This window comes from Poeciliopsis prolifica, unplaced genomic scaffold (assembly GCF_027474105.1).
Source record: "Poeciliopsis prolifica strain line A6 unplaced genomic scaffold, Auburn_PproV2 SCAFFOLD019, whole genome shotgun sequence".
Lineage (NCBI taxonomy): Eukaryota > Metazoa > Chordata > Actinopteri > Cyprinodontiformes > Poeciliidae > Poeciliopsis > Poeciliopsis prolifica.
Window position 1 is genome coordinate 1115567 of NW_026562394.1, and position 11722 is coordinate 1127288.

Consider the following 11722-nt stretch of genomic DNA (forward strand, 5'->3'; position numbering starts at 1 on the left):
CATTTCACGGTTTTCATATTATGCAGAGTATGTTTTTAGAAAACAACTCTTTAACCTTTTTGATTTTTTTCATTCCACAACCACATTAGCTTTTTCACTAATGTTCTCTAATAAATATCTTCAGATTTGTTAAATGAACCGTTTAAAGACATTTTATTTTGTTGGACTGCTTTAACACAAGGTAGTGGTTTTATAGAGAAGATAATGGGGAAAAAATACCTTTAATAATAAGGCTATGCTCTGATTTAAAAAAATACATTTAAGGTATTGCATTGTGTTTAGATAGCTTAATTTGATGTATTATGAAATATGTGGAGTAAATTGTGAATTTGATTGAATGCTACTCTGAAGGTTTGTCATTTGAAGGCTGAAAACGTTGACAATTCTGCAACCCATGGCTTAATTTTAGTAATTAATCTCGCAATGTTACCTTGAACGCTTTCTTTGTTTACAGTGATGATGGATTTCTTAAAATCACAGTTGAATCCAAGCGATTTTGAGGAATCCCGATGTAGTTGTAATTACACCGACCAGCAGATGGCGCTAAAGTCTCTGGACTGCCGAGATGTGGGCGGATTTGCTCTGACGTTGTCCACGTTTGGGATTAACTTGTTTTTTTATGCCGCCATATCCCTTGTATTTTTTTTTTTAATGGAGGCCAGACGAGCTGATAGTACTGAATAATATGACTTTGCTTCAGTAGGCGCTTCGCTTCAGCCTCCTCTGTGCGTTGGGTTTTGGAAATGGGACGGGTTTGTCCTGCGGCGCAGATTGAGAGGCTGACTGAGGAGCAGCAGACGTCGCACTGACAGAGCTACTGCGCCGATGTCCCCTTACGCAGATAATAATAATTATTATAATAACAATAATGGGGGCAGACGGAAGTAAAAACAGGAAGGTGAGTTGAATGGAACTCCTGGTTGCTACGGTGTGGTGTGGCGATGGTTTGGTGTCCAGGATGCAAAGTCGCTTTTCTTACAAGACGCGGCTCCGTTTCATCTTGATTTAAATCAGCACGCGAAACTAAAGTATTACATTGTGGTTAAGGATTTACCTACCTAGTCAATAAAATATTTTCACAAGAATCCCGCTCCTACAGCATCAAGCTTTTACTTTGAAGGTCTAAAAAAAGCACATCTCCTTGTGCACATAATTTATTTACAGATACAAAATGTTGATGCGAAAGGCCTACTGCACCCTGTAAACCACTGTGAGGTGGTAGTATTGGATTTATATGCGTTTTTTATTTTAGGTCGTATAACTTTTCCTGTCTGAGAGATCAGTGCTGCTGTGTGTAATGAATTATGGTTTTGATACAAACAGTAGTATTGCATGTAGTTGAAACTTTTACTGGTACTTTAACTTCATTATAGAAGTGACTTTTAAACCGTAAGCGAACATACAGTAACAATATTGGAAATAGTGCGTTAAATGAATTGTGGTTATTTTGTAACTTTGCCATGCAGTGACACTATAAACCCTATTTCTGACATCCAGATGTTACAGTAGAAATAACTGAATTTTAACTCATCATCTTGGCATATTTATGATTTTCACGACCTATTTTATTTACTGTTTTAATCAGAAACTTGTTTAGATGTTATTAAGTCAGTTAAGCAACAAGAAGGGTCTGGGGAGAATATATCATTCTATGCAAATGACCAACCAAACAGAGACCTAAGAAGTTTATGAAAAAATATTGATTTTATTGTGTTAAAAAAACATTTAAGCTGTCCTGATTAGAACCAGAAGTTGAGAAAAGCAATCTAAAAACAAAGATGGAGGATTAAGGGTCTTCTTCTACTAACCCAATACAAACCTTTTACAAATCTTTTTTTTTTTTTTTGGACCAAAAACTACCCTAGGGAATATTTTCATGTAAGGAAATTACAAAGCGTTCCAAAAGCAGAAATGTCAGTGGAATTCCTGTATATCAGGAATGAATCATCTGCCTAAAATTCTTCAGAAATTTCCAAGAATTAGTATTTATTTCTGATATGGTCATTTTTCCACCTCAACTTTAGCACTCAAAAATAGCATCTTATGTACTGTATTCTTCAAGTCTTTTTCCTCTTTGTCTATTAACTTTTTCTTGGCAAAACCTTAAAGAAATAAATATTTTTAGGAATTGCATGTGTGAAGTGCACAATTCAGAGACTGAGATCCAGACAAAAGTTAGGGAGCAAAAACAATCTTTAATACGTCTGCAGACGGAGAGCAAGAAATATACTGTATTAGGCACAAATTAGGATCCGCTCTGAGGAACCCAGAGTTGCATAGTTACTTTATTCATCTCTCTTTACTACCGAGGCGGAGACTCGATCTTCGAAGACCAAACAAAAGAAACAAAGGAAAACATACAAAACCTTGTATGCTTATTCACTGTAATGTTTACGGGAGGTGAAAACTAAACACTCTATCTCCATGCAGGGAAGGCCACGGGAAAAACAGCGAGTTCCCAAATAACTGTCTGGGGAAGTTCAGCAACCCTGGAAACTTACTTCAGTAGACACATCTTGGTTCATTAGTTTGTACACCGTTTCCAGCTGCACAGAAAAACACCTTGACTGTGATTCAAAAAACATTACATTTATATGACACATAAAGGAACATCATTTAATACGAATAAAACCTCTTCACAATTTCACCCTTTTTTTTTTTTTTTTTCTTCAGGGAGCAAAAAAGCAAGTGAATGAAATCCATAAATGATAAAATGTCTTGAATGGTAAAATGAAGCAACTGATAAAATGATAAAATGAATTTAATATAAAATGAGTGTAAATTGTAATAATAATGGAGTAATGCAACAAAACAGGTTGAGAAACACAAAACATCAGGTCACCTTCGCCATCAAGTAATGGTTGCAAATATGAACATCATAGGATGTTTTCAGCAAGTATTTTGACCTCTTGTGACATTAAGCAAAGCAAAAACCTGGAAGCAAAAATTTCACATTAAAGATAAAAATCAAAAGAAAGTGTCAATTTACTTGTACTTGGGATAATGAGAAAATCTTGGTCGCTAGAGAAAACAAATTCAACCTCAACATCAGGCGAGTTAGGAGGCCCATGGAACTGGGCCACAGTTGTAGTCAACAAAGCATTTGAGACAGAATCAGAAACGGACGACTGCACAGGATTATTATCCAACCGGGCATAAGTATGCACAGTTTTTTGCAAGGGGGTTGAGAATATAAGTCTAGTTAGCATAACTATAGAGATAGTTAACCTTTAGACGTGTGAAATATTAGATATAGCATGAACATTTAGAGTAGATTCCAAGTTAGGGAAACTTAGATAAAGATCCAAACTAATATAACTGGTGTCTCTCGGAACTTACATAAATTTCTAAGGAGGGTTTTTTTGTTGTACGTTGCCAGTTAGATAAGAGAAACTGGAAACGGTCCAGACCATTAGTCGCATCTTTAACCTGCATCCTATAAATAGAAACTGGTAACAAGAGTGTTACGAGTGCACACAGACCAGCTGAGTTTTTGGGTAACCCATCAAATAATCTGTAATAATCACCACACCATACATACGAAACCTTGTATGCTTATTCACTGTAATGTTTACGGGAGGTGAAAACTAAACACTCTATCTCCATGCAGGGAAGGCCACGGGAAAAACAGCGAGTTCCCAAATAACTGTCTGGGGAAGTTCAGCAACCCTGGAAACTTACTTCAGTAGACACATCTTGGTTCATTAGTTTGTACACCATTTCCAGCTGCACAGAAAAACACCTTGACTGTGATTCAAAAAACATTACATTTATATGACACATAAAGGAACATCATTTAATACGAATAAAACCTCTTCACACATGCCTTCCTGTATGAGTCAGATAAAACAGGGAAAGAACAAACAATAGGACAAACACTGCCCTAGTCAATAGGGTTGACTAAAACAAGCATCCATCTCTAATAGGTTCTAATGGAACCCACTAGTAATATCCAGCATTACTGTGCCCTCTTATTGTTTGCTCATATCAATCAATCAAGTTTATTTCTGTAGCACATTTCAGCAAAATGGTCGTTCAAAGTGTTTTACATCATAAAAACACACACAAAAAAATACAAAGTTAGAGCCACCATTACACATCAAAATGTTAATTAATATTCTACTTATAATGATTCAAAAGCAACTCGAAACAGGTGTTTTTTTTTAGTCTAGATATTTGATGTAGTACTTTTTAAATGTTGTGTCTGTCTCCATTAAATCACCGGTCCTGTACTCCTGCCCGACTAGAGGGCCTCAGGAGGGGCTGAGGACGAGCCCATCCCATCTGGATGGCGGGGTCTCCTCTCCAGCATGAGCCTGTCTATCCCAGAAGGCCTCTGCCGCTTGGCCCCACCAGCCCTCCGTCTGGGCCAGCGTCGGATGCTCCAAGGAAAAGCCCCTGAGGTACCAGAGCACGTCCTCAGGTTGGCAGGAGTCGGCCCAGGCAGGCTGAGAGGAGAGTGGAGCCTCCCAGGCTTCGTTACCATGTTTCTGCCTGAATTCCCCCACAGAGCTGTGCCAGGGCACGAACACTTTCAGGTAAAAAAATAAAAAAAAATCATCTTCATTAGACAAACTTCAGCTGTATTGTATTGTCTATCTTCGATGTTTTCAAGCTTTCTCATTTGATTTTACCCTTTTTCTCGGACAAGGTGCTGGGATACATTGCCAAAGGTTCATTTGGACCCATTCTGAAAGTGAGGGACAAGTCCAAACAGAAAACATATGCTGTTAAAGTGAGTGTGCTACCTGATTGTTATACATTAATGTGTTTATTTAGCTTTTTTCACCCATTATGTAACAGTTTTCTGTCTTAGTTTTCCTATCTTATGGGTTATTCTTGATTGAATACTATTTGGTTCTGCAAATGTAACGTAAATGTGCCATGTTAATTCACAAAAAATTTTCTACATTCTTGCTTGTTAGAATTTGTCTGTTGGTACAGATTTGTATGCATCAATATTCATAAGTCCCATCTCTTAATATATTCTGTATGAGCTGTTTTTTCATATTTTAGTCTTTTTAGTGGGTTTTACCTGGCAAAATTATTCATAATTGATGCATATCATAATTTAACCTTTTTACATTTTGTCACATTTGAACCAAAAGTTTTGATACATCTTATTATTATTTTATGAATTTTATATGTATATGTATATATCCATCCATCCATCCATCCATCCATCCATCCATCCATCCATCCATCCATCCATCCATCCATCCATCCATCCATCCATCCATCCATCCATCCATCCATCCATCCATCCATCCATCCATCCATCCATCCATCCATCCATCCATCCATCCATCCATCCATCCATCCATCGTCTGCCGCTTATCCGGGGTCAGGTCGCGGAGATAGCAGCTTAAGAAGGGAGGCCCAGACTTCCCTCTCTCCAGCCACTTCTTCCAGCTCCTCCGAGGGAATCCCAGAGGAGCTATATATATATCATTGTTTTTGTGTCCACCAACAGGTTATACCTAAAGCAGAGATTTTAAGACTGGCGGTTTTGGAGCAGTCAAAAGAGGAAGTTATAGTTCAGGTGAGCGGTGCCTTCAAAAGTCTTTAAAAGTATTATTGATATTTTTACTTGGTTTCAAATATGTTTCTATAGATGTATAATTATCCATTTCATGTCGCAGTAGAATTTTCCATGTTTGATTTTGAAAGTTTCAATGTATCCAATACTTAGTACACTTATGAGTCAAATAAAACAATACAAAAAAAGCAAAGACAAAAAAATTAAAGTATAGAACCTATAGAAATGACCTTTTTAAGGACTATAATTTTTGACCTTTGCCCCCGCAGCGTCAGGTTCGCCACCCATTTGTCCTCGACCTCCAGGATTGCTGGCAGACTCAGCGCCACCTTTACATTAGTGAGTCAGGCAGCTAGCAGTATCCCACTCGTTCCCAAATCTGCAACCCGTCACTTCACCTTCTGTCCCCTCTGCTGCTGATCTCCCCACAATCCCAAACCTAACATAATATCAAAAATTCAAGTGTTTAAATTCCAGATTTCACCTAAGCTCCCAACCTCTCCAACTCCCACCATACCAGTTCTTCAGCCGTGTTGCCCTTTTTCCCTTCCCTCCAGAGCATTTATCCGTTTTTCCAGAATTACTCACTGACTCAGAAAGTGTGACCCACTTACTCTGCCTCCCAACCCCCTGTTAAAAGAACTCCACAGTTCAACAGAAACACATGCCACAGTTAAAAGGGCCTGCTGCATGCTTTTATCCAGAATCCTCTTGTAACCCTACTGCTGGAGTTTTGTTATATTAGCAACAACAGACTGCAAATCGGAAGAGCCTTTCCTTGATTTATTTAGATAAAGATATGTAGGTGTTCTTCACTTTAGCACAAGTTTTAATGCTTTAGATTTTTCATCAGTGCTTTTTCCATCCACTGCCAACTTCACCGCTTCTCATATGTCCCACTGCGTCAGAGGCTCATGTTAAACCATATTCTGCTCCAACAGTGTGTGACTACTGCAGCACAGGGGACCTCTACACCTACTGGCAGATGATTGGTCAGTTCTCAGAGGAAACCCTGCGAATATTTGCAGCAGAGCTGGGATGTGCACTCGGTTTGTATGTTTTTTTTTAATGTCAGGGAGGTGATAAGAATAAAGCTACAGAGTCAAGCTCTGCAGAGATTTGCAAGTCAGTTTAACTTTTTGTGTTAGTGAAAATGGATTACAGCAAAACTCCCTTTAAAATAGAAGCTGTTTTAACTTATTTACTCTAGAAGTATTTAATTCTTTTAGAGTAAAAAAAACCCAGAAAATTTCTATTTTAATAACAAACCTTTTTAACGGGGCATTGTTTTATTTTTTTACATAATTTTCTTTATTAAAAAAATAATATTTTTAACAAAATTATTTTTATTATTTTTAGCTTTCTCTTAAATGTTCTACATAGTCATTTTATAGGTTGATAATTACTTATTGTTCATTTTACAGGGTTTTTGCATGACTTTGGGGTCATCCACAGGGATGTGAAGGTAAGACAATCAAATATGTCACTTCTTACATCTTTAACACATACAGCAGTACTGCAAAGCAATAGGCATATTGTAAAATTACTTTTGAAATCTACATAACTTATTTTATGTCACATGACTAATTATAGGAAAACACAATATGTTAATTTAGAAAGAAAATGTATTTTTTATACCTGCAGTTTGTCCTCAAGTGTAAAGGACTTTTATTTATTTATTTTTTTTTAGAAATAGATGTCCCACTTTTAAGGTGTTAAGTGTTCCACTTCCTTTGTTTCATTCATCATCCCAGTGTTTTGTTCAGAACTTACTAAGCCGTACTTTGTCTTGTTCTGACTGGACCATGCAAACCTAAATGTAAATACCTCTGGCACTATTGGCTTTATTGAATTAATGACCCAACATGCTGCATCTGAAAAGTAATTATGTTCTTATCACCAAACAGTCCTAAATAAAACATGTAAATCATATCTTATGCAATGCTCCTTAACAGGTAAATGTTAAATATGAATATATAAAGTATAAATTTATGAAATTATTTGTTTTTCATTAAAATATTAGTTTTAAATACCTTTAGATAATAATAGCCCAGTTTTGCTTGGAAATATTTTTGCCAATTTAAAGAAATTTCCTGAGAATTTTTTAAAATAACACAATAGATTAAATGATTTATTTAGCAAATAAATCATTAAATAAATGAATAATTCATTTATTTAAAACCAACACTAAATCGCAAAACACAAAACTCAAACTTGACTTCTGAAAATGTGATTAATTTAATATAAAGACAGAACATTCATACATAGTTGGATAGATAAAAAAACTAAACTTCTTTGTTTTCTTTTTGGATATTATCTGTTATCCTTTTCATAATTTGTGATTTATTCTTTTTATTTAATTTTATTTTAACTTTGGGGCTTATGATTAACCAGGTCTTGTACGTATTAATTTATGAATTCAAGTAGACTCATTCAGATTTCCTTTACTTGATTTCAGATGGAAAACATCTTGTTGACGGACAACGGTGAGTGAAACAGTCACCAGCAGAGGGCGGCATACCTCTGAACAGGCGTCACAGAAGCTTCCAGAGATCCTTTTTACTGACAAAGCTCTCAGCTCATATTTTATACTAATAGCAAAGAGATCAAGAGTTATTAGAAGAAGATGTTTATATTTTTATGAGGTCCAACTCATAAAAAAGAGTTCTTAGTATGGTGGATATCTACAGAATTGTGATAAATTCTTGTAATGATGCAGAGAAAATTATCCTTTGTAGGCCACCTCCGCTTGGCTGATTTTGGTTTGTCCCGCCGACTGGAGAGAGGAGGCCGAGCCTTCACAATCTGTGGAACCATCCAATACATGGGTGATGAAAATCTGCCAGGAAAACATTAATGCCCCAACAGTTTGATGATTGTTTTTATGTCTTTTCTTTTCCGAAGTAAAGAGCTGAATGTTAAAAAATAAAACTTCTGCTTTTTTTTTTTTTTTCCCTTTTACCCCTGTTCAGCTCCAGAGGTGCTCAGTGGTGGACCTTACAACCACGCAGCTGATTGGTGGTCACTGGGAATTCTGCTGTTCTCATTGGCCACTGGGAAGGTGAGCCTTTGTTTCCAATGTGTCCAGCAGGCCTCATCTACAGGCAGACATAGGGAGAGCTGCACCTAAACTGGGTTGAAAAAACAGACCTGTTTTCTTCTGGGCAGCATGTAAGATCATTGTAATAATTAAACTGATGAATAAACTTATGATCTAAAATCTGTCTCTTTGTTTGCCTCTACAGTTCCCTGTTCCTCCAGAACCAGATCATTGCAGCATGCTGAGGAAAGTGAGGAGTTTTCCCTATGAAATGCCCCTGAGCCTGAGTTCACCGCTCTCCATGTTAATAACAGAGGTACTTTCTCAGAGTGTGTAAATATAGTTTTGTCATAGTTTCACTAATCTGTAGCATTATGATACTTTTTTCCAGCTTTTGTGCAAAAATCCACTACGACGCCTGAGGAGCTTGGAACGTTTCAAACGACAAACATTCTTCTTTGGGACATCTTTTGACCTCTACCTCCTTCAGCGCCGGCCTGTGCAGGTAACCAACGAATGCCTGGTTGTAGAAAGTTCAAGGTTTTTTTTTTTCAGATTATCTTAATGAACTTTTCTTCTCCATCAGGTGATCTTGGAGCTGAGAGAGAGACCAGACCGTGCTGCCAAAGCTCGAAGGGGCCTCACTTTGTCCCTGCTGCCCCTGAAGGGCTTTGACTTTGATTCTCTCCTCAGCCCTGCTGCCACACCGGACACACAGCTGGATGGAGACACACGCACACGCGCAGCTGTCCCGCTGCCGGGCCCCTCACTGCAGCCCACTCAGGAAAAAGTTCCACGCAGGGAAGTGTTTGTATGACAAAGTCTGGCTACAGTGTGGAAGGGAAAGGCCTTCATTGTGTGCAAAAACACCATTTGATTATTTTTTACTCAAAAATTAAGAGAGTAAAAAAGTGAAGGATTTAAATACATAAACCCCCATATTTACAGTGCCTTGCAAAAGTATCCAATATTGCAACATTGTAGCCACAAACGTCACTGTGTTTTATAGGGAATTTATGAGATAGACCAACTTTTAAGTATTGCATAATTGTAACGTGGAAGCACAAATATACACGGTACTTTAAAAACTGCAGCAGGAAATCATTTTGGGGTGTTTCTCTACTGGCTTTGTTTGTTGAAACTTTACTCTGTGCAAAAAATAAAGTAAAAATAAAAAAAATTTAAAAAAATTATCCTTCTACTTTACAGTCAAGCTTTATTTTGTTTTGCTTTGTCTCAATCCTACTCATGAGTTAATATTTGTGGTGATAACATGATGTAATGTGACTAATTCAAGACTGAAGAGTATTTTTTGCAAGGCACTGAAATAACATTGTACTTTTTTCTGTAATTTTATTTTATTCTACACCTTTTAACATTTAATGTCTCTTTTGTAGCATTTGTTCAGGGGTTTTGTGCCATTACCCAGTTAGTAAAACATCCAGTCTCCTCATGGTTCGGCTGGCAAAACATTGTGTACTGAAGATAATTTAATCCTAAATTGAAAAGTTAGGCTAATAGCTCTAACTATATTGTATTTGTTTAACCATTTAACCTTATTTGTAGTGAAATCCAGCCAAAACCCTTAAGAAAGGAGAGAGGATGTTCAAACCTTTGCCTTTATCCATCATGTTGTGTCATGAAACCATTTTTTAACAAAAGTGGACAAAAACAACTCCATCATTCGTTCTAACTCCTTACCTTTGTTGTCCTGCCTGTAGAACTGGTTACAGCAGAAACTTCTCCTCTGATCTCAAAGTGAAGCAAGCAACACAGCCTTAGAGTCTGATGAGCAACTCTGCGTTTATTTCCTACAACCAGTGACTCAGGGCATTGCTGGCTTTACTATTTAGCTTAATTTTTCACATCAAGTCAGATTTTGAACAGTATGCTCCAAACTTCTATTTGAACTTTATAATATTTTTATAAATATGAAGACTATTTTCTATTGTTTTTTCCTCACTAAACAGATATTTAGATGAATTTTATAAATGATGCATGATGTTTACCCAGATTGATTCACATGCACAACTCTGAGCTTACCTTCTCGATCACAAATGCTTGTGTACATATTTATAGAATATAAGCATATTCCTCTTTATAAAGCTTATATAAACATTTTTGGAGAGTATTTCCTCATGTATTATGATGTCTTTTTGCAGTTACCATGTAGCAGAAAACAAATATTAAAATAGTTCTGCTGATTTTTTTGGCTTTTTGTTGTGATGTTTGGGTGCACGGATCTCTATTGTCTAACTCACCCCAACATTGTGTCAGATTATTGCAGAATATCCTGCCTCAGTTAAGAAATCACATTGTGCATTTACTTAGCTGAGTTACTCAACACACCTTACTCACAGATTGACATTTAAAACACTAAAATTAGCAGGTGGTGGTCTATACTTGGAGAGAAAGATTTCTTTAGATTCAATTTAATATTTCAAATTTACTCATTGAAGACAAAAAAATGTTTGCTTCTCCTATTGCTGACAATTACATTTGATTCTCTATTTATTTAACATCCTTTTTTTAAAAAATAAATAAATAACAGATGCATTTAATGTTTCCACACCTAAAACCAAACCAGTATTTTGACTACATAATAGTTTGTCTTGAAACAAAACATTCCATTGGCTGACAGACAAAATAAAGACAAAATACTTAAAGACAACTTCAAGTATTTTTAGGATGGACATCTGGACTTTACTTTTTTCCAATTCTTTTTCAAGGAAACTCTTTGGTAACCATCATTGTGAAGTTTACATATTCTCAATTGGATTTAAGCCAGGACTTTGTTGTGGCAATTCTAATGTCTGAATAAACTTTTGATCTAAACCCCTCCATTGTTTTCTGACTTCCAGCAGGACTACAAGAATCATGCAGCCAGTTGTAAGTCTTTTGCAGCCAACTACATGTTTTCTGAAATGATCACCTTGTATTTTGCTACTTTTATCTTTCTATTCCTGTCCCTTGGTATAATGTGACAGCCTCATTTTGCAGTACTCATAGTGTGTTCAAGGTGATGTGCAGTGTTAGGTTTCCACCTCACTCTTTTCTATACAGTTGATAATAAGATAATAAATTATTATCTGTTGGCTGATTTCATAAAATCCTAAAAAACACTGAAGTCTGTGACAGAATGT

General features: G+C 36.5%; 1 protein-coding gene across 1 annotated transcript; it reads left to right on the forward strand.

Annotated features, from left to right (window-relative positions):
- Positions 1–578: 578 nt before the first annotated feature.
- rskrb (ribosomal protein S6 kinase related b) lies at positions 579–11501 on the forward strand. The gene is made up of 13 exons (XM_055043676.1): positions 579–898; positions 4248–4538; positions 4652–4735; positions 5474–5542; positions 5809–5878; positions 6481–6588; positions 6964–7004; positions 7998–8025; positions 8278–8367; positions 8512–8600; positions 8785–8895; positions 8971–9084; positions 9166–11501. The coding sequence occupies exons 1-13, from the start codon at positions 869–871 to the stop codon at positions 9394–9396; spliced, it is 1356 nt and encodes a 451-aa protein (XP_054899651.1). The 5' UTR covers positions 579–868; the 3' UTR covers positions 9397–11501.
- Positions 11502–11722: the final 221 nt, after the last annotated feature.